This window comes from Narcine bancroftii, chromosome 1, assembly GCF_036971445.1.
Source record: "Narcine bancroftii isolate sNarBan1 chromosome 1, sNarBan1.hap1, whole genome shotgun sequence".
In the NCBI taxonomy this organism is placed as follows: Eukaryota; Metazoa; Chordata; class Chondrichthyes; order Torpediniformes; family Narcinidae; genus Narcine; species Narcine bancroftii.
Window position 1 is genome coordinate 97,843,156 of NC_091469.1, and position 23,488 is coordinate 97,866,643.

Genomic DNA, 23,488 nt, shown 5'->3' on the forward strand with positions numbered 1-23,488 from the left:
TTAGATCATCCTGGATCCCATGTGCTCTAAATTTCCAGACCAGTCTACCAGGTTGGACCTTTTCAAAGCTCTTGCTAAAGTCCATGTCAACATAGTTTACTGCCCTGCCCTCCTCAATCCTCTCAGTTGTCCTTTAAAAAAAAATAATTATTTGTAAGACATGATACCCCACACACAAAGCCAGGCTGATTATCCCCAAGCAGTCATTGCCTTTTCAAATGTAAACAAATCCTGGTGTGTGGGATGAAAGTAAAAGAGGAAGAGACTGGAACTCAGGGACATAGCCTCAAGATTTAGGGCAGTAGATTTAAGATGGAGATGAGCGGTGAATCTGTGGTATTCATTGCCCATTGAAGCAGTGACTATATTTAAGACAAGGTTGGATGGATTTTTACAAAGTAGGGGAATTAAGAAGTATGAAGAAAAGGCAGGTAGGTGGAGATGAGCCTATCGTCAGATCAACCGTGATCTCATTGAATGGTGGAGCAGGCTCAACAGGGCAAATAGCCTACTTCTGCTCCTATTTCATATGTTCGTAGGACTGCACTGCAATAACCAGAGCAAGTAGCAAGGACAAGGATTTCCTCAGAAAGCCTTTGTGCACTTGTCCATGCCTGCTTCAGTATTTATTGGCTCTCTTTAATGATCCTTGACACTGTAGGGGTGATTCAAAACAGTCCTACTGATGGAGTTCCTACAGTGCTGTAGGGGAGGGAGTTCTAGGTATTGGCCCCAATACAATGAAGCCAAGATTCTGTGAAACTTGGAAAGATACCACAAACCAATTCCTTAGTGGGAGAATTCATGTGTTGGTGTGTCATGTTATGTGTCCAGGGGAGACGGGAGGAGTGCCTGCAGGTGACGGAGGGTTGAGGAATGTCCACGGATGACTGGGGCATGTGACCACATGCCAGGGGTTGGGTCCATTGGTGACTGGGGTGTGTGTCCACTTGTGACTGGTGGAGTGGGTTTGCAGATGATTGTTCAGAGGGTTCTGAGGGGGTGACTGGAAGGGTGTGTCTGGGGTGGTGACTGGAGGGGTCCAGGGGATAATTGGGGGGGTGCTCCATGAGTCATTGGAGGAGAGGGTGTCTATTTTTACAGGGGAGGGGATCTTTGGATGACTGGGGGAGGGTTCTGCAGGTGATGTAGGGGTCATGGGGTGACTGTGATGGTTCGTGTCTGTGGGTGACTGGGGAGGTCAGTGGGTTTCTGTGGGGGGGGGCAGGGTGTCTGTGGGTGATAAGGGGGATCCAATGGTGATGAGGGTGGTCCATGGGTGACGGGGAGGAAACCACGGGTGACGAGGAGGGGGGTCTGCAGGTGACTGGGGCAGTCCGCCAGTGACTGGGTGGGAGAGAGTGTCTGTGGGTGACTGGGTGGCAGCATGGGATGTTCTGGTAGGTGTGTTGGGTAATGCGTTAATAGGTGTGTTGGGTTGTGTGTCAATAGTTGTGTTGGCTGGTGTTTGACCAAAATCTACCACTCCCTGCACCATAGAGGCAATGTTCAGTGGTCAATTAACTTCCCAACCTGTATGTCTTTGGGATGTAGGCGGAAACTGAAGTGCCTGGGGAAATCTACCTGGTCACAGCAGGGAGGCACAATTCCACTGGCTGTGTCACTGCAAGGGGCTGTGTCAAAGGTGTGATCATGAGCTTAGATCCCATCTCCTGTAACACTCACCTCTGCCCCACACTCCTCAATATGTCCTGTTGCTTCTGATGAGCTGTGTGTTTTACTAAGCTTTGTATTAAAACCATGCAAGAATGCATCCTGATTGAATAAAGACATACAAAGATAAAGTGGATAAACCTTTTTCTGTTGGTTTTGCTGCTCCTTTGGAAAAGGATTTTTGGATCAGACTATAGTTTTAGATTTCTCACCTTTCTTTGCTGCAGCAGCTTTTGTGATTTTTTTAATAAACTTTATTTTTTTCTAAATCAGACTGTACTCTTTAATTCAAAAGCAAAACAAATTCAGCTGAATACCATCCAATCAGTCAACGCTCAATGATCAGCTATGTGATAGAAAGAGCCATTGTAAGTATCATCAAGTGGCACTTATAATCAGTAAGCTGCTTACTCTGTGGCCCTCTGCATCTTGCCAGAACCTCTCAGCGGCAGATCTCACCACAGTCTTGGTCCAAACAGGATCAAAGAGCAGCATTCGAGAACTCAGATGAGTGTGATGGCATTGACATCAAAGCAGCCACAAACAGATTGCAGCATCAAGACACCCTGTTAGAACTGGGCACTAAAGGAACAGCATTAAAATGATCCAAGTCCCTTGCACGAGGGAAATGGTTTGTGATTGGTGGAGCTCAATCATCACACTGCTAGAACATTCCTCAGGACAGATTTGAGGCCCAAACATCATGAGCTGCTTCATCAATGACCTTCCTCACATCACAAGGTCAGAAATGAGGATGTTCACTAAATGTTCATCTTATTTCAAAGTTGGTGAGAGGCAAATAGCATTTGGACCACCAACAATAAGCACATCCAACAAGAGGGATTCTGAACACCTTGCCTTGCATTTCAATGGTACTACCATCACTGAGACCTCCACCACTAACAGCTTGGGGATCATTATTGTGCACTCAACCGTAATCCTCACAGTGTGACATGAGCAGGTCAGAGGTGGAGCATCCTTTCAATGAAACACTACCACCATCTACAACACACCAGTCAGGAGTGTGAGGGGATGCCGTGTCCTGCCTGCACAAGTCCAGCAACTTGCTCAAAACCCACCAATATCCAAAAAAAAATCAGCCCATTTAAATACCACCGCATCAACCACCCTAATTGTTCTTTCCCTCTGTCACAGCCTCACCAGACTGTGGTGTGTACAGTCTACAAGTTAAAAAAAAAATTAACATACATTTAAAAAAATTTAGACATACAGCATGGTTCCAGGGCCTTTTGGCCCACGAGTCCATGCCACCCAATTACACACAAATGACCTTTTGAACTGTGGGAGGAAACCAGAGCACCGCATGAAACCATGCAGATACAGGGAGAATATACAAACTCCATATAGACAGCGCCAGATTCAAACCCCAGTCACTGGCCTTGTAACAGTGTTGTTGTAACACTATGCTCTCTGTGCCGTCCTGCAGTTGCACTGCAGATACTCGTTCAGCCTACTTTGATAAACCTCCTCAACCCCTGACCATGTAACAGTAGCAATGGCACTAAATAGAGAACAAATGTAACAATGTACACTGATGAAAATGTATAGATATTGCACTGAAGAATGTGAAAGTACTTTGGGCAGGTTTTCCTTTGTCAATAGTTGATGGTGAATAAAGTTGATTTCTGAAAAAAAAATTATGTGGAATGTAGGATCTTTTCTTATTGCCCGAGGGAACAATTCAGTCAATTACCTTCCTGAACTTCGACAGCCAAACGGTGAGGAAATTCTCCCAATGCTTTATGGTCATATGGATCCAGAAATGGTTTGGAGAAGCTTCAGACAATGAAACATGTGTTGCTCTTGTCCTTTAGGTGGTATTGGCTGTGGAATTGGAAAGTGCGAAGGTGCAATCAAAGAATTGTGAGCAAGCTGACTTTGTGCATATTGTAGAATGTATAATCTGCTGGCACAGTGCACCTGTGGTGGAGTGAAACCTTGTGATGTGTCCATCAAAATATTTTCCTGTTTTGGGTTGAACTGAGGTTTTTTAGTGTAGGTAGCACTGTGTTAGTGGAAGGGTTTCCAGCACTGCCGAGGTTCTTTAGTGTGGGTAGCACCGTGTTAGTGGAAGGGTTTCCAGCACTGCTGACTGTAGAAATTAGTCATTCAATGTCATGGTATTATCAACCCAACCCCTGATCTGCTGGGAAGAGAAACACAAAGAATTTAGGCAACGAGATCTTCGAAAAAGAATTGCAAAAGGAACTCAGCAGGTCAGACAGCATCCAGGGGTGGAAATGGTCAGTCAACATTTTGGGGCGAAACCCTTCTTCAAAACTGACTGCTCTTGTGGCTTCAGTTTTAGGGCAAAGAGGTCAGCATGGATGTGGTGGGCCAAAGAGCCCATTTCCGTGCTGTATAATGTGACTCAATGCCTGGTCAACAGTGACTTCAAGGTGTGCAATTTGGAGATGATTATGCCAATGAACATTGAGGGTACAAGACTAAACTCTCTCACAAGAGCTAGGCATTTCTGTACACTATCTCATGGGTACTAGGTATCAAGGTCAGGATTCGAGAGGGTGCTGAGGGCAATAAGGGCTCCCAAAGAACCTTGGACATTGAAGGCCTCCTGATGGTGTCGGAGGTTTGGATCTGTAGCTTGCATTGCTGGTGGATTGAACAGGAATCTGAGAAGCTGAAGAGGTTGCAGGAATGCTGGAGGTAACTTCTCGGACTCCATAAATCTGAAGAGACTCTCTTTTATTTCTCTTTCTCTTGTACTGTAAGGGGTGGCAGAGAATACTAATGGTGACTCTGTCTGCTTTACAGCAGGCAATCTCATATAATATTACATGTTCTGCACCATTATGTGACAATAAAGGAATCTTGGATGTGGAGGAAAATTGCGATTTGTGTCCACGAGTCCATGACTGACTGTTGTCCAGGTAATTGTGAAGGAATGAGTAAGCTGCTACACCACCACAGAGGAGTCCAGATGGAGGATGCAGAGCTGTACACAGGGCAGAAAGACAGACACTCTCCCCGTCAAAAGGATGACAAGGTTGGGGATTCATTAAAACACATCAAAAGTGAGAGAGTTGGGTTTTGATCAGAAATTAAAGGACATCGAACCAACACAAAGCTGGAATTGGGAAACAGACCAACCACTGAACTAAGTGGCAGAGCAAGCTGTAGGAATTCATTGCTTGCTTCTGGTGTCTTCACTTACTGCACAAACACTCAGACAGCAACACGCACACACTGAATCACAGAGAGGACAATCCTTCAAAGGTGTTAGTGAATCATGGAAGCCCAGCAGGAGATAGGAAACATACACCAGAACCAACAGTCAGAAGAAAGTCAATGACCTGATTGCATTCTTAGCCGGCATTCTTCAAGAGACCTTTAAAAGCGGTGGAACTACTGTGACGCCAGAGGATCTCTTACCTGGCACTTTGGTGCTGCTGGGGCCAGCCTCGCTCTGTGACAGGTATTCTCCAAAAACTTGGGCTGCTCTTCATGTTCAAATCCACAGCAAGGCAGCAGGGCAGAGGCAAGGAGGCAAGGAGATGAGTGTAAGTGGTTTACAGACCTCACAAAGCAGCAACATAGCCCTGCAAGTCATCGGAGTACTTCAAATGGACTTGAATGACAAATCAGCAGTAAGATACAACCAGGTTCTCACAGCCTGGATCCATGAGAGGAATAGAGAAAGAATCCAGCCAGAACTGTAAGTAAATATGACTCTTCGCAATTAATAACCCTTAATGAGTAGATCCTAAATAAGCACATTCAAAATTTACACCTCCAAAGTGTTGCACCTTCTAAGTGTTTCATACAAAATAAAAACATGAAAGCAGTTGAAGGGCGTAGTTTATCTTGGCAGAGCAAAATGGAACCTCCAACTGAGTGGTGTGAAAGAGAGAGAGAGAGAGATTGGAAAATTAAAGTAAAGAAATAACTACTTGGAATTTCAGCGTAAGATGTGGACACCCTACAAATCATGTCCTACTGAGAAGCTGCGCGACTTGCTGAGTATTTCCAGCAATTTCTTGTTTGAATGTCCAGCCTTTTGGCTTGCGTTATTTTAAACAGGGGGACATGGAAATGCGCAGAAATGCTACCCGGTCTCACGGTTATTCGGGAAAAGCCGTAATCCACAGGAAGATAGACAAACGCTGGCTTGTGTTCGCTCAACTGTGTAGGCGCCTGCTTTCTACCGAAGCATTTGCTCTCACGTTAGTCTTTTTTCGTTGAAAAAGGGTTTCGGAGTGAAGTGGGCACAGGTGGCAGAGAAAAACAGGGAGTGGGCAGAAGAGAGAGCTTTCCAGAGGGAAGATGTGACACGCCGAGAAATGGGTTGGAGCCGATGGATGATTCGAGCGACCTACTGCACAGAGAGAGGGCACGGAGAGCTGGTGAGCAGCCAGTTGAGAGCGAGTTCCAGCGACCAGCCCGAGACTTTGGCCGCGAAAGAACAATAAACTGCATCTCCTCTCCCCCGAATGAACCGAACCCGCTTTGATGCAGGGCGAGTTCAATCATCGGCTGTGCTTTTGACTTCAACCGGAGTGGGCAAACTTTCGCGAGAATGAGATGAGCCACTGAAGAGGGGATAAATGCATCAACACACCCCCTTCATCAAATGCAACAGCTTCAGGGGAACTTGGAACAATGTGAGCGGCAGGGATCTCTCTCTCGCTCTCTGGTTCAACTTACCTGACCTTGGATTCCGCCGAGGAGATGGCTTGGCTCCGCGGGGGTTTGCGTTTAGACACAGCGCTGCCCATCCTGGATCGAGAGATCGGGAACGGGACTCATCGCAGTGGAGGGGTGGCCGGCTGTGACCCGTCCACCACGCCAGGCTGTGCCAGGCTCCAGCGGCTGACTGCCGGCTGCTGCGCGCCGCCCACTCCCATACGCCCCGCCGCCCGTCTCTCGGGCTCCGGCTGCTCTGCCTGTTGTTCCTCCTTCCCGGGGAGCGAGAGGCTGGCAGCCGGCGGAGAGGCTGGGCAGGATGGAAGGGCGGCCGCCAAATATGGGCAAGGGGAGGGAGTCGGCGTGACGTGAAACACCTTCCTTCCACCCCGTGGGAGGGGACATGGCCGGTGGTGAGGAGGGGAGGGCAGAGAGAGGGGTGGTGGGGAGAGGAGAAGGGAGAGGGGTGATGGGAGATGAGAAGGGAGAGAGGGGGTGGTGGGGAGAGGAGGAGGGAGAGGGGTGGTGGGAGAGTAGGGGTGGTGGGGAGGAGGGCAAAGAGGGGTGGTGGGGAGAGAGCAGAGAGGGGTGGTGGGGACAGGAGTAAGGAGAGAGGTGGTGGGGAGAGGAGGGCAGAGGGATGGGTATTGAGGAGAGGACAGAGAGGGGGTGGTGGGAGAGGAGAAGGGAGAGAGGGGGTGGTGGGGAGAGGAGGAAAGCGGAGAGGAGTAGGGGTGGTGGGGAGAGGAGGGCTAAGGGAGGGGTGGTGGGGAGAGGAGGGCTAAGGGAGGGGTGGTGAGGAGAGGAGGGCAGAGGGATGGGTATTGAGGAGAGGGGTGGTGGGGAGAGGGGTGGTAGGGAGAGGAGTAAGGAGAGGGGTGATGGGGAGAGGAGTAAGGAGAGGGGTGGTGGGGAGAGGAGGGCAGAGGGATGGGTATTGAGGAGAGGGGTGGTGGGGAGAGGGGTGGTAGGGAGAGGAGTAAAGAGAGGGGTGATGGGGAGAGGAGTAAGGAGAGGGGTGGTGGGGAGAGGAGGGCAGAGGGATGGGTATTGAGGAGAGGGCAGAGAGGGGGTGGTGGGAGAGGAGAAAAAGGGGCAGAGAGAGAGAAAAGAGAAGGGACATGGAGAGAGAGGAATGAGGAGAGAGAAAGGGATGGAGAGTGAAGGAAAGAAGGAGAGAGAAAATGACAAAGAGAGAGAGGAAAGGGCAAATGAAGGTTGTAAAGGTAAAGAAAAAGGGTGAGAATTAGGCAGAGAAAGGATAGAGATACAGATAGCTGGAGAGGAAGAGTAAGATAAAGGGATAAAAAGGGAAATGATCAGATAGAGAAAGAATTTTGTGAGGCATATGAAGGATTAGAGAGAGAGAGGGGGGACAGAGAGTGCAAGGTTAAATTTAACTATTACATTTTATTTACAACACGGTAGAAGCTGATTCCAGCCATTTAAACCCTTGCCACCCAATTATACCCAATGAATCTACAAACCCATACATTTTGGAGGCTGAGAGGAAACTGGAGCACCCAGAGAAAACCCATGTAGGTCAAGGGGAGAACGTATAAACTCCATATGGACAGCATCAGTTTTGAACCCTAGTCACTGGCACTGTAATAGCATCACACTAAACTGTTACGCAAACTGTGCCACCTAAGGTTAGAGAGGGGTTAGGAAGGAGGATGACATTAAGAGGGGAGCTAGAGACCTGTGTGGGTTTTCTCCTCGTGCCTTGGTTTTCTCCCACCCTCCAAAATGTGTGGGTTTGTAGGTTAATAAGGTGTAATTGGACAGCATGAGTTTCAATGACCGGAATCAGCTTCTATTGCACTGTAAATAAAATTTAATAATTAAATTTAACCTTACACTCTCTGCCCTTTCTGTTTCTTCACCATTTACCTAGGGATAGAAGAGAAGAGAAATATGAAGAAGGTTTGATGGGAAGGCTGACAAGAGAGCAGGCAGCAGAAAGCAAGAATAGTTGGAACAAAGTTGGGGGAAGACTGAACACAGAGGGAGAAGCAGGCAGAGAGAATTCACAGGGGACAGGAGGAGAGGCAGGCAGAGAGAATCAGTGGGGGACAAAGCAGGTTACATATTGGGTTGTGGGGGGGGGGTGCATTTATGTGGTGGATACAGATACTATTAGGAGTATCACTAACTTTCTGACCTGGTCCAACCACATCTTTCTTATGACCAAGGCTGCACATCAAAGGCTCTACCTTCTCAGAAGCCTGAGAACATTTGCCATGCGTCAGGGGAGAGGCGTGCTGTTTTGGCAGCCTGAGGTCCCTTACCAATTTGTACTGATGCATTAGACAAAGTCTCCTGCCAGGGTGCATCAGGCCTGGTACAGGAACTGCTCTGACCAAGACTACAAGAAATTGGAGATGTGAACAAACTATCACACAAACTATCCCCTCCATCAAGCCTGCCTGCTTCTCACTGTCTCAGGAAAGCTCCCACCCTAGTAAAAGATCTATCCCACCCCAGTTGCACTCTCTCCTTCCCTTTCTTTTGGATAGAAGGTACATGAATTGAAAACACAAACTTCCAGATTGAAGGACAGTTGCTTTGCTGCTGTTATCAGACTTTTAAATGAACCTCTCACTTGCAAATTTTATGCCTTTACTCTGTTTTTTTGACTGTATTGTTCTCTGTACCCTGCACTATTTCACAACTGTACACTACCTCCCACACTGTTGTTTTCATCACTTGTTATTGCACTATCTGCTGTATGAATTGACTTGCCAGGATAGCAGATGAACAAAGATTTGTACTGTGGGATGTTGTGAGCGGGTGTAGCAAAGAGACTGAGACAACAGACTTGAACTCCACCATCACAAATGACTTTACTTGAATCTCGCACTGCAGCCTTTAAGCCCTGTTCTATTCTGCCCCCAATGTCCCAATGCTTGCGTCCCGATGACACAAGCGAGTACACGACCTTTCAGCCTGGACCGGAAGAGATGGTCTCCCGGTGCCATCCTTGCTGTGGCTGCCCCGCTGACCACATGTGACAAACGGGGCCAGTTCACTGGTACAAGAATGTGAGTCGTCACACAACACTCCCCCCCACCCCAGAACTGGCACTGATGCCCTTGGAATGCGTCATGGGAGAGGTGTGCTGTTTTGGCAGTTGACCTCTAAGCACTGGTGGGGGAAACTGTACTGGCTGGGACCAGTCCACATGCTCTGGCTTTAAATGGTCCAGCATGAATACCTCCTCCTTTCCCCCAATGTCAAGGGTGAACGATGAAGTGTTTATATGTAGCACCCTGTATGGGACTTCATAAGGTAATTGAAGGGGAGTCCTGTGTGCGCCCCTATACATGAACATGTACCGACAGGAAGACAAGTTCGGGGGTAGTTGCAGGGTGGATGGCCGTGTCACGATGGCGGGGTCAGTGCGATGGAGCGCAGTTTGTCATGCAGCCTCTCAAGGACAAAGGTGGGATCAGCATCGTGCTTGGTTGTTGGGGGAAGGAATTCTCCAGGTACTACGATGTTGGATGCCAAGTTTGGGCATGGCTGCCGTGAAATGTGGGCGCAGAATGGAGGGATAGTCTATGAGATGCTGGCCATGTTTGGTCTCCACAGAAGCGAGCTGGGTGGATGGTTCGTTTGATCTGCTGAGGAGCACTGTGTGGAAAATCTGAGCATGGACTAGCTGCTTGCACTGGAGATCAATGAGCAGGGAGTGGGCCTGGAGGAAATTTGCGCTGAGCAGGGGTTTGTCCACAAAGTGAGGGTGAAAGACCACTGGAATGTGCTGTTGCCAAAATGTACAGGAATCCACCTTTTTCCAAAGGTTCAGATGGCGGTGTTATTGGCAGCCTGAGGGAAGGACTGTGGGGTCTTGTGCACATCTCGAAAGCCATAGGGGGAATGACATTAATCTCAGCACCCATGTCCATGAGGAACTTGCGGCCTGAGATGCTGTCCCAGACGTGGAGAAGGCTATACGGTCAGCCAGCTGCCACAGCTACTAACAGCAGCTGGCCACATCTTTTCCCAGGAAAGAACATGGCTGGCAGCATCTGCGGGGGGGACGTCCCCCAATGTTGGTGATAGAAACACCATTTGAAATTGGGCCTCTCAGTCCTCTGATGGGGTGGAGCCTGCTCATGTGGTGGACAAGACTTGAGCATTGTCCTCGTGGTGGCCGCAAAACACGTTTGACGTAGTCTATGGCTTTGCATTTCGAACGATAGAGAATATTCGCCCATGCCGCGACTTGGCGTGGGTTGCTGAAGTCGGCTTTGGCCAAGAGGAGCCTGATGTCTTTGGGCATCTGCTCGAGGAACACTTGCTCGAACATGAGGCAGGGCCCGTGCCCTTCCGCCAGTGTGAGCATTTCGTCCATGAGGGCAGAGGGGGGGTCCTATCGCCTAGGCTATCCAAGTGCAGGAGCCTGGCTGCTTGCTCGTGTCATGAGAGGTCATATGTGCAAATAAGGTGTTTTTTTAGAGCCATGTATTTACTTTCTTCTGGCGGCGCTTGAATTAGGTCATTGACTCGTGGGGAAGCTTCCTGGTCGAGTAAGCTGATGACGTAGAAGTATCTCTTCGAATCGGAGGTTATCTGTTTAATCTGGAACTGGGCTTCTTCTTGGCTGAACCCAGTGTGGGTCCTGTTTGTATAGAAAGTTGACAGCTTTAATGCAATGGCACCTACTACTGCTTGATTCATTGTTCTGACATGGAGTCTCGTCGGGGTCACCAATGTAGTGTGCTGTGAGCGAGCGCAGAGAAGAGATTGAGACTACAGGCTGGAGATGCAGTATCACAATTGCTTTTATTTGAATCTCACACTGGAGCCTTTAAACCCTGTTCTATTCTGCTTCCAATGTCCTGATGCTTGCATCCTAATGTCGCAAATGCGTATGTGACCTTCTGGCCTGGATGGGAAGAGATGGCCCTGCAGCGCCATCCTTGCAACGGTTGCCCCACCAACCACATGTGACAAGCGGGGCCAGTTCGCTGCTACAAGAATGTGCGATGCCACACATCTATATTTTGTACATACGACAACAAAACAATTAAATCAATTCACGTAGTAAGAGTCCATGACTGGGGGTGGGGGTGGATAAAGAGATAGATAGAAGGGAGTTGGTAGAGAGTGCAGATAGAAAGAGAGTAAAGGTTAAAGGAAGAAGGTTTGCAGAGAAATTCAGAAAAGGACCAGTAGAGAAGCCTGTTTCTTTGGTGAATGCTTAAGTCTGAAAAAACAAAGAGAGATTAAAGAAGTAATAAGTGAAGAAGGTTAATATAAAATGGAGAGAGAGCCAGATGAATAAGAAAGAAGCAGAAAGTAGGGGAAAGATACAGAGTTGACAGAGGGAGTATTGCCAATGGAACTGATGGGCACTGGGAGTAAACAATGAAAGAGGAAGATACATGACCATAGTGATAGAGAGAGGGCCAGAGTAATATGCAGGTAAAGAAAGAGTGAAGGTATGAGGCAGATAGAGAGAAGACTTTATAATGGAGTTTACAGATAGTGAGGGGCATGCAGGAAACAAGGGCAGAATGGTACAGGTACTGAATGGTACAGAATGGTGCAGGTACTGAACTGCCTCTTTGGGCCATTGAGTTACTGCAGAGAGATACTCCTGCAGCATAGTTGGGGAGGGTGTTCCAGGATTTAGACCCAGGGACATGGATAGAATAGTGATATATTTACTTCAGGATGGATTTAAAGGGAGAACCAACAACAAGTGGCATTTAGATGGTAATACAGTCCTTGTCCTTGATGGTGGAGATTCAGAATCTTCCCTGGATAGGTTTACACCTAACTTTGTTTACAACGCAAAAACAAAGTTCTTCAATCGATCGTGGAACATGTGACAATAAACAAGTCCAGTTTTAAAATTTTTGATGGCAGGCATTAGCAAAACATAAGAACTAGGAGCAGGAGTCAGCCACCTGGCCCGTCATGCCCGTTCCACCATTCAATAAGATCATAGTTAATCTGGCTGTGGATTCAGCTCCACTTACATGGCTTTTCCCCATAGCCTTTAATACCCCTTCTATTCAAAAACCTCCCAAACTGCAGCTTAAATACATTTACTGAGGCAGCCTTTACTGCTTCATGAGGAAAAGATGTCTACATAGAACACTACAGCACAGTACAGGCCCTTCGGTCCAGGATGTTGTGCATTCCTTTAAAAAAGAGTGCTAAACCCTCCCTACCCCATAACCCTCTATTTTTCTTTCATGCCTGCCTAAGAGACTCTTAAATGCCCCTAATATTTCAGACTCCACCACCATCCCCAGAAAGGCATTGCAGGCACCCACAACTCTGTGTAAAAAAACCTTATCCCTGATATCTCCTTTAAACTTCCCTCTCTTAACCTTGTATATATGGCCTCTGATGTTTTCTGTTCCTGCCCTGTGAAACAGATGCTGGCTGTCCACCCTATCTATGCCTCTCATAATCTTGTAGACCTTTATCAAGTCTCCTCTCATCCTTCTGCACTCTAAAATGAAAAGTCCCAGCTCTGATACCCTTGCCTCATAAGACTTGTTTTCCAATCCAGGCAACATCCTGGTAAATCTCCTCTGCACCCTCTCCAAAGCCTCCACAATATTCCTATAATGAGGTAACCAGAAATGAACACAATACTCCAAGTGTGGTCTTACCAAATATTTGTAGAGTTGCAACATGACCTCTCTACTTCTGAACTCAATCCCCCCTATCAATGAAGCCCAGCATCCCATAGGCCTTCTTAACTATCCTATCAACCTGTGCGGCAACCTTAGGGGATGTATGGATTCGGGCCACAAGGTCCCTCTGTTCATTCACACTCTTAAGTAACCAACCATTAACCCTGTACTCAAATGTCTTTCCCAAATGCATCACTTCACATTTATCCAGATTGAACACCATCAACCACTTTTCTGCCCAACTCTGCATCCTCTCTATATCCTCTTGTAATCTTTGACAACCTTCAGCTCCATCCACAACTTTTCCAACCTTCATGTCATCCGCAAACCTACTGACCCATCTTTCTGCATCTTCATCAAGGTCATTTATAACAATCACAAAGAGCAGATCCTTGTGGCACTCCACTAGTCACTGACCTCCAGGCAGAATACTTTCCTTCCACCACTACTCTCTGCTTTCTTCCTACAAGCCAATTTTTTTATCTACACAGCCAAGGTTCCACTAATTCCATGCCTCATGACTTTTTGGATGAGTCTCTCATGGGGGACCTTGTCAAATGCCTTATTAAAATCCATGTAGACCACATCTGCCACCCTACCCTCATCAGTTTCTTTTGTTACCTCTTCAAAAAACCCAATTAGGCTCGTGAGACACGATCTTCCCTTCACAAAGCTATGCTGACTATCCTTGAGCAGGCTGTACTTCTCCAAATGTTCATAGATTCTACTATTAAGTATTCTCTCCAATTGTCTGCACACCACTGACGTAAGACTCACCAGTCTATAATTCCCAGGATTCTCTCTGTTACCTTTTTTTTAAAACAAGGAGACTACATCTGCCATTTTCCAATTCTCCTGCACCTCCCTTATGGCCAAAGAGGATTCAAAGATTGTGACTACTGCCTCAGCTGTCTCCTCTCTCGCTTCCCACAGTAACCTGGGGTGCATCACGTCCAACCCCTGGAGTTATCAAACTTGATGTTTTTAAGAAGAACCAGCATTTCCTCTTCCTTAATCTTCACATTGTCCAGCACACAGACCAGTTCAATTTCAACCTCATCATGATCAAGGTCCTTTTCTCTTGTGAATACTGATACAAAGTATTCATTTAGGACCTCCTCACCCCCTCTGCCTCCAGGCACATGTTGCCTCCTTGATCCTTTAGTGGCCCCACCTTCATTCTTGTCATCCTACTGTTCTTCCCATAAGCATAGAATGCCTTGGGGTTCTCCTTAATCCTACATGCCAAGACCTTCTCATGCCCCCTTCGAGCTCTCCTAACTCTTTTCTTAAGATCCTTCCTGGCTACCAATTATTTCTCAACATATGCTTCCTTCTTCCTTTTGACTAATTGCCTGACCTGTTTCTACAGCCACGGTTCCCAATGGGACGAATCTATCCTGAACCCCGCACAAGTGGTCCCTAAACTTCCTCCTAATTACTTCTATGCTTTCACCCTTAAACATCTGTTTTCAATTGACTCACTAGTTCCTGCCTCATCCCTTCATAATTAAACACTTTCTCATTTTGTCTGTTTTTATCCTTTTCCATAGCTATGATGAAGCTTAGGGAGTTGTGGTTACTCTCACCAAAATGCTCCCACACCGAGAAGTCCACCATCTGACCAGGTTCATTACCCAGCACCAGATCAAGTATGGCCTCTCCTCTTGTCGTCCGGTCTACATACTGTGCCAGGAATCCTTCTTGAACATGGCTGACAAATTCAGCCCCATCTATCTCTTGCAGTCAGAAGGTACCAGTCAATATTTGAGATGTTGAAATCACCTATAACTACAACCCTGTATTTCTTGCACCATTCTAAAATCTGCCTATGGAGGCCGATAGACTACTCCCAGCACAGTGAAAGCTCTCTTTCTGTTTCTGATTTACACTCACACCAACTCAATGGATACTTCCTCTGCAGCATCCTCTCTTTCTATAGCCGCGTCCTCTCTTTCTATAGCTGTCCTGACCAATAAGGCTACTCTCCCCTCTGCCCCTCTTTTCTACCTCCCATCCTATTCCTTCTAAAACATCTAAACCCTGGTACCTGCATCAGCCAATATTGCCCTTCCTCCACCCAAGTTTCAGTAACGGCCACAACATCGTAGTTCCACATACTGATCCATGGTCTAAGTTCATCCCCTTTATTCCTAATACTCCTAGCAGTGAAAAAGACTCATTTCAACCCTTCTAGCTGGCTACATTTATGTTTTGTCCCTGTCTGTCCTTCCTTACCAACTTAGAGCACATAGCATCATGCTTTTGTCCTTCCACCCTAATCTCTGCACTTACATTCTGATTTCTCCCTCCCCCACCCCCATTAAACTAGTTTAAACCCTCCCCAATGGCTCTAGCAAACCTTCCTGCCAGGATATTGGTCACTCTCCAGTTCAAGTGCAGCTCATCCATTTTTTACAGGTCAAAACTTCCCCAGAAGGGATCCCAATGATCCACAAATCTGAACCCTTGCCCCTGCACCAACTCTTCAGCCACACATTCATCTGCTTCATCTTCCTATTCTTACCCTCTATGGCATGTGGCACAAGCAGCAATCCTGAGATTACCACCCTTGAGGTTCTGCATTTTAACTTCTTTCCTAACCCCCTATATTCCCTCTTCAGGACCTCATCCCTACTCCTATCTATGTCATTGGTCCCCACATGGACCACAAGATCTGGCTGCTTGTCCTCCTCCTCCAGAATGCTATGAACTCAATCAGGGATGTCCCTGATCTTGGCAGCAGGGAGGCAACATACCATCCAGGAGCCTCAATCTCATTCACAGAGCTTCCTATCTGCTCTCCTAACCAATGTGTCCCCAATTACTATAGCTCTCCTCTTATCTCCCCTTCCTTTCTGACTGAGGGGCAGCCTATGTGCCAGAGATATGACCACTATGACTTGTCCCTGGTAAATTGATCCCCCCCACAACATTTTCCAAAACAGTATACTTGATGAGGGAAATGACCGTAGGGGTCCTCTGCATTGTCTGCCTCTTCCCTTTCCCTCTCCTAACAGTCACCCTGTCGCCTGCCTTTTAGCAGCGACTGTCTCCCTGAAGGTCCTCTCTATTACAGCCTCTGCTTCCTGAATGAGCCTGAGTTCATCTAGCTCCAGCTCCAGTTCTTAACACAGTCTCCCAGGAGCTGGAGCTGGAGCTGGATGCACCTATTGCTGGTGTAGTCATCTGGGACAATTATGCTGCCCCAGATTTCCCACATCCTGCAATCGGAGCATTCCACTGCCCTAACTGCTGTCTCCATTAACTCTTCCTAATTTAATTTCAAAGATTTCACCTTATTGGAATCAAGCTCGTTGTCAGCCTCTGTTTGCCAAACCTTCGTGAGCCAAAGCCTCTTAGACCCACTCCTACACTGGGTCACTCACACACTGGCCACTCCTCACTGGCTGCTCTGCTTGAGCTACTCCTCTTTTTACTGGCTAGAACTAATTGGCCAATGGAGAGATCCAAAGGAACACTGACCGATCCTGCTGCCAATTTATCTGCTTGGAATCTCTACCAATTTACAACCTAGGAGAAGCTGTTCCTCCTCATCTCTGTCTTAAACCTACTCCCTGATTGTTGAGACAGTGACCCCAAAGCACTGGGACAGGAGGGAAAGATGCCTATTAATCCATTAAGCTTGTGCGTACTATTAATTTACACTACCCATTTTCATTAATCGTACGTGAATCCCCCCAGACAAACCAGGGGCGATTTTACAGTGGCCAATTAAACATCAACCCACACGTATCGAAATTAGAGCACCCAGACAAAGTCCACACAGATGGGATCAAAGATCAGGATTGAACCGGGATGAATAAATTATGTTTTTAGAGATACAGCATGGTAACAAGCCTCAATGACCAATGAGCCCACACTGCCCAAATCAACCCATGTAATCAATACATCCATGTGACCATGGGATCTCTGGAAATATGAGACAACACAGATATGCATGACAAGAAACTCCTCATCATTATTACTACTAGCTGTGCCACTCTGTCACCCTAACTTTAATTTCACCAATGATCCTCAATACCAACTGAAGCCAAGGGCAGTCACTTTTACTTTACCTGTGATGAGATCTGGAACTGAGTTATCCTGACAAAACCCAAAGTGGGCATCAGTGAGCAGGTTATTGACAGTACCGATGCGATCGCTTTCATCGGTCTGCTGATACTTGTGAGGGGCCTGATTTGGCAGTACCTCTTTTTGTGAATCGGACATACCTGGCCACATTGTTGGGTAGTTGCCAGCATTTGAGCTTGAACAGCAGGGCGAGGATTACAGCAAATTCTGGAGCACAGATCTTAAAGCTGGGGTCTTTTCTGATCTCAGACCCTTGTCTTTATCCAGAGCTCTGAACCTTTTCTTCACGTCACTTGCAGAGAATGAAATTAGATGGAAACTGTCTTTTGAAGGGGCTCTCTAATTAGTTTATCAACTCTGAAAGGTTGTTATAATCCTTCTAACAATTGCAATGCCAAGTTCTGGATTATACATAAACATAAAAATTTACTCCTGATGACATATTATATGATTGGAACCTTGAAGAAGGACTCAGGCCCAAAACACCACTTATATATCTTTAGGTCCTATGGATGCTGTGTGACCTATTGAGTTCCTCCAGCATTTCTATGTTTTTACTGCAATCACAGCATCTGCAGACTTTCATGTTTCACTCCTTAATATTGACACTAGTATCACAACTTTTCTCTCCTCAGAAAAATATCCATTCTCCACCACACTCTCACCATCAAAGTATGGATCCAACCTGTTACCATTCTCTTTGTTCTATTTGCTTCTATTTTTGCAGTCTCCCTGAAGGTCCTCTCTATTACAGCCTCTTTCTCCTGCTTTACAAATTCCCTTTGAAAGCTTTAATATGGAAGACCTGCTTGATACCTTTCCTGATGTTTCTGATAGCTGCAAGACAGAGCTGGTGATGGATCATTCATTACCGAGTCATCATTAGGAGTGGACTGAGGCAGAGTGGTAAGGCTTTGGCGTGAACAGAAAAGAGGCGAGGGTTATAGTGTGGGTAAGTACATGCTCAATTCTTATTAGTATTAATAGATTCGGCATTATGACTGTAAGGTTGGTGCTATGTGTAAAGTGTCAGATGTGCGGTCCCTGGGAGATTCTGAGCCTCCCTAATACTCACATCTGCACCAGGTGCACCAAGGTGCAGCTCCTAAGAGACTGTGTTAAGGAAATGGAACTCCAGCTTGATTAGAGAGAGTGAGGAAGTGATAGATTGGAGCCATAGGGAGTGTGCAACTGGTATATCATTCTGGATAGTTTTGGGGAGAATTACCTGACAGAAGATAACCATAGGGAACAGGTCTCCATCACTGGCCATGGATCTGTAGCAGAGAGGATGAAGAGGCATACAATAGTGATAGGAGATTCCATTGTGAGGAGGACAGACAGGAGATTCTGTGAGCCCGATAAAGACTCCCAGATGATGTGTTGCCTCCCTGCTGCCAGGATATGGGATGTCTCCAAATGAGTCTAGAACATTCTGAGGGGTGAGGGCGAACAGCCAGAAGTTTTGGTACATGTTGGTCCCAATGACATAAGGAAGATAAATCAGGAGGTCCTGAAGAAGGAAAACAGGGAACTAGGGAGGAAGCTGAGAAGCAGGACCTCCAGGATGATTAGAATTACTGGCTGTGTCCCGTGCTAATGAGGGCAAAGATAGTGAGATCAGGTAGATAAATGCATGGCCAAGAAACTGGGTGCAGGGGACAGAGCTTCAGATTCTTGGATCATTGGGATCTCTTTTGTGGATGGTACAACCTATACAAAAAGGATGAGTTACACTTAAACCCAAAGGGGATCAATATCCTGCTGGACAGGATTAATATACCTTTTTGGGAGCATTTAAACTAATTTGACAGGGCGATGGGAACCAAAATGTTAGTGTTAAAGAAAGGGGAAACAGCAATAAAGAGAAGAGAGCGAGCGGCAAGAATGACAGGCAGGTGACGAGACAAAGTAATAGGCAGAGATGCAGTATACTCAAAAACTGGTCTAAAGATATCATACTTAAATGCATGCAACATTAGAAACAAGGTGGATGCTCTTGATGCACAGCTACAAGTTGGAGGGTACGATATATAGCCATGACTGAGTCATGGCTATAGAATGGATGTCATTGGGAGCTGAACCTCCAAGGATACAGCAGGATAAGCAGGTAGGAAGAGGGGGCAGCGTGACTGTTGGTAAACAACAATTTTAAATCATTGGAAAGAAGGGATATAGGATCAGAAGTAGTAGAAACCTTACGGGTTGAGCTAAGGGATATTAAAAGTAAAAGGACCCTAAAGGACCCCAAACAGTAGTCAGGATGTGGATCACAAAATATAACTAGAATTAGAAAAGGTATGTCAGAAGAACAGCGTTACAATAATTATGGGGGACTTTAACATGAAAGTAGATTGGGAAAGTCAGGTCGGTACAGGACCTCAGGAGAGAGATTATCTGAAATGCCTACGGGATGACTTTTTTTGGAGTAGATTGTTGATGAGCCCACAAGGGGATGGGCTGTTCTGAACTCTGTGCTTTGTAATGACCCAGGGATGATCAGCTTAAGGTAAAAAAATACCTTTAGGAGGCAGTGATCACAATATGATTGAGTTCACTTTGAAATATGAAAAGGAGAGGCTAGAGTCTGATGTGTGGGTATTTCAGTAGAGTAAAGGAAATTACATCGCATGAGAGAAGAACTGGCCAAAGTCAATTAGAAAAACACACTAATGGGGAAAACAGCAGAGCAGCAATGACTGGAGTTTCTGTGAGAAATTAGGAAAGATAATGGAAAAATGAGACCATTGTGGCTGACGAGGGACGTTAAAGCCAAAGTAAAAACAAAAGAGGGCATACATGGAAGCAAAAATAAGTTGGAAGATAGGGGACTGGGAAACTTCTAAAAACTTGAAGGCAACTGTGAAGGTGATTAGGAAGGAAAATATGAATTATGAAAAAAGTTAGCAAGTAATATTGAAGAGGACACTAAAAGCTTTTTCAATATATAAAGAGTAAAAGAGAGACTAAAGTAGATATAGGACTAATTGAAAATGACATTGGAAAAATTGTAGTGGGAGATGAGGAAATGGCAGAAGAAATGAATGAATATTTTGGATCAGTCTTCACTGAGGAATATATTAGTAGCATACCTAACTCTCATGGCTTTCACAGAAGAGATGTGAGCGCAGTCAAGGTCATGAAAGAGAAGGTAGTTGAGAAGCTAAAGGGTGGATAAGTCTCCTGGACCAGATGGAATGCACCCTAGGGGTCTGAAGGAGGTAACTGTAGAGATTGTGGAGGCATTGGTAATGATCTTCCGGGAATCAATGGAATATAGCATGGATCTTTTGAACTGGAGGATCATGAATGTCACTCCGCTGTTTAAGAAGGGAGTGAGGCAGTAAAAAGGAAATTATAGACCTATTAGCCTGACGTCAGTGGTTGGGAAGCTGTTGGAATCTATTTTCAATGATGAAGTTATGGAATACCTGGAGGTGCATGAAAAGATAGACCCAAGTCAGCATGGTTTCTAAAAGGGAAAATCATGCCTGACTTTATTTATTTCAATTTTGTTAAGAGATTACAAGTAGGAGAGATAGAGGAGATGCAGCGGATGTTGTGTATTTGGACATTAAAAGGCCTTCTACAATGTGCCACACATGAGGCTGCAAAACAAGATGAGAGCTCATGGAATTACAGGAAGGATACCAGCATAATAGAGCATTGGCTGATCGAGAGGAAACAGAAAGTAGGAATAAAGAGATCCTCTTCTGGCTTTTTATCACTTACCAGTGGTGTTCCGCAGGGGTTGGTGTTGGGGCTGCTTCTTTTTATGTTTGTATTTAAATGATTTGTATTATGGGATAGATGGATTTGTGGCTAAATTTGCAGGTGATACAGCAATAAATGGTTGGGGAGGTGGTGCTGAGGATACCGAAAGGTTGCAGAGAGACTTGGATAGATTAGGAGAATTGGCAAAGAGGTGGCAGATGCAATACAATGTTGGAAAATGTGCGGTCATGCACTTTGGTAGAAGAAATAGACGGGCAAACTAATATTTAGATTCCAAATTCCAGGGTGCAAAGAGACTTGGGAGTCCTTGTGTAGGACACCCTAAAGATTAACCTCGAGGTTGACTCGATGGTGAAGAAGGTAGCATTCATTTCTAGAGGAATAGCATATAAGAGTTTAATTTAGTTTATTGTCATCTGATTGTACAAGTACAGCCCAATGAAACAGCGTTCTCCGGTCCTCAGTACAAAGCATGCAGACACACAACCAGACATAACACACATACAAACATAAATACATATGCAAGAAAGTATTTTTATCTTTAAAAATAAATAAATATTGTTTTTACAAATGTGAATCTCAGACAGTTAGTGTGAGTAGTTCCTTTGGTCGTTCAGCATTCCCACTGTCTGTGGCAAGCTGTTCATCAGCCTAGTGGTGCTGGTTCTGATATTCCTCTATCTCTTCCCTGACAGGAGCAGCTGAAATATGCTGTGTGCAGGGTGGAAAGGATCCTCAATGAATTAGCGCACCCTCTTCAGACAACGATCCAGATAGATCACATCAATGGGGAGAGGGAGGGAGACTCCAGTGATCTTGTCTGCTGCTCTTATGGACTTGTGGATTGACTCCAATCCATTTCTCTGCAGCAACTCTACCACACTGTGATGCAGCTGGCCAGGACCAGGATGCTCTTGATAGAGCTCTTATAGACATAATGGTGGCTGGTAGCCTTGCCTGTGTCAGTCTTCTCTGGAAGTGCAATCACTGTTATGCCTTCCTGACAAGTGAGGAGATGTTGAGTGTCCATGATAGGTCACTAGTTAAGTGAACTCAAAAGAACTTGGTGGTCTCTACTCTCTCCCCTACAGAGTTATTGATCTTGGTCCTCCTGGTCCATGATTATCTTTTTCGTCTTGTCAACATTGAGACTCGGGTTGTCACTCTCGCATCATTTAATGAGATTTTCCACCTCTTCTCTGTAGTGCGACACATCATTGTTGCTGAGGAGGCTTTGATAGTACAGATTCTATCACCAATGTGTATATGTACATATGTACAGATGGTAGTGTAGGATGACTGTGATTGGCTGAGAGTGTAGCCACACCTATTGGCAGGTCTTAAAGGATTGTTCCGAGCTAGACCAGGCCATTCTGGACTGGCCGACCTACATGTAATATGCTCCAGTCTTTCAGTTAATAAAAGCCTTGGTTTGGATCAACAAGTCTTTGGTTCTTTCGACGCACATTACAGAGGCCAACTACTGTCGTGTCATCTGAAAACCTGATGACACTGTTGGAGCTGGATCTGGCGAAGCAGTCGCGTGTGGATAGTGTGAACAGGAGTGGGCTGAGCGTACAGCCCTGAGGTGCGCCAGTACTCAGTGTGACAGTGGGGGTATAAGAGCAGGGATGTAATGCTGAGACTCTATAAACCACTGGTGAGACCTCATTTGGAGTATTGTGTGCAGTTTTGGGTGCCTTATATGAGAAAAGATGTGCTGGCTTTGGAGAGGGTTCAGAGAAGATTTACCAGGATGATACCAGGAATGTAAGGGTTAGTATATGAGGAACAGTTGTTGGCTCTTGGACTGTACTCATTGGAGAATAGAAGGATGAGGGAGGACCTCATAGAAACATTTCGATACTGAAAGGCCTGGACAGAGTAAATGTGGCAAGGCTGTTTCCCATGGAGGGGATTCTAGGGCAAGAGGTATAACTCCAGTGTAAAAAAATGTAAATTTAAAACAGAGATTGGAAAAAAAAAATTCTTTAGTCAGAGGGTCATGTGTCTGTGGAATTGTTGCCACAGCAGCCTGTGCTGCTTTTTACATTTTTAAAAATTTTAAATTAGACATACAGCACATTAACAGGCCAATTCGCCCCTACGAGACCATGCTGCCCATTTTGCACCCCATTAACCTACACCCCAGTACATTTTTGAAGGGTGGGAGGAAACCGGAGCCCCCAGAGAAAACCCACACAGACATGGAGAGATCGTACAAACTCTTTATAGACAGCACAGGATTCAAACCCATGTCTGGTCCCGATCGCTGGTACTGTAAATACTTTGTGCTAACCATTACGCCAACCATGAAAAGATTGACACGTATTTGATTAGTCAGGGCTTCAAGGGTTCTGGGGAGAAAGCCGGGGAGTGGGGCTGAGTGGGAGGATGGATCAGCTCATGATTAGTAGAGCAGACTCAATGGGCCTACTTCTGTTCCTATTTCTTGTAATCTCGTACTTCTGGGGAAGCTTCAGTTTTGCCTTCCACAGCTTCAAGGAGGATGGGAATGTTGGTGGAGCTTTCTCTTCCACTCATTGCTTGTGTAACTCAGGGGTGGCCAACCTTACCCGAGTCCATGCCGGCCAATTAACCTACACCCCTGGTATGTACTTGTGGGCTGAAATGGCCTGCTACAGTGCTGTATGTCT

At 46.0% G+C, this 23,488-nt stretch overlaps 1 protein-coding gene across 1 annotated transcript in view; it reads right to left on the bottom strand.

Moving 5' to 3' along the window:
• Positions 1 to 6,606, bottom strand: part of LOC138761252 (NMDA receptor synaptonuclear signaling and neuronal migration factor-like) — an 88,803-nt gene extending 82,197 nt beyond the window's left edge. The window contains exons 1-2 of the mRNA XM_069933088.1: positions 6,361 to 6,606; positions 5,089 to 5,156 (exon numbers count right to left, since the gene is read on the bottom strand). Of these exons, the coding sequence (XP_069789189.1) occupies positions 5,089 to 5,156; positions 6,361 to 6,431 (139 nt within the window). The 5' untranslated portion in view covers positions 6,432 to 6,606. The remainder of the gene's footprint in view (positions 1 to 5,088; positions 5,157 to 6,360) is intronic.
• Between the last annotated feature and the right edge of the window lie 16,882 nt (positions 6,607 to 23,488).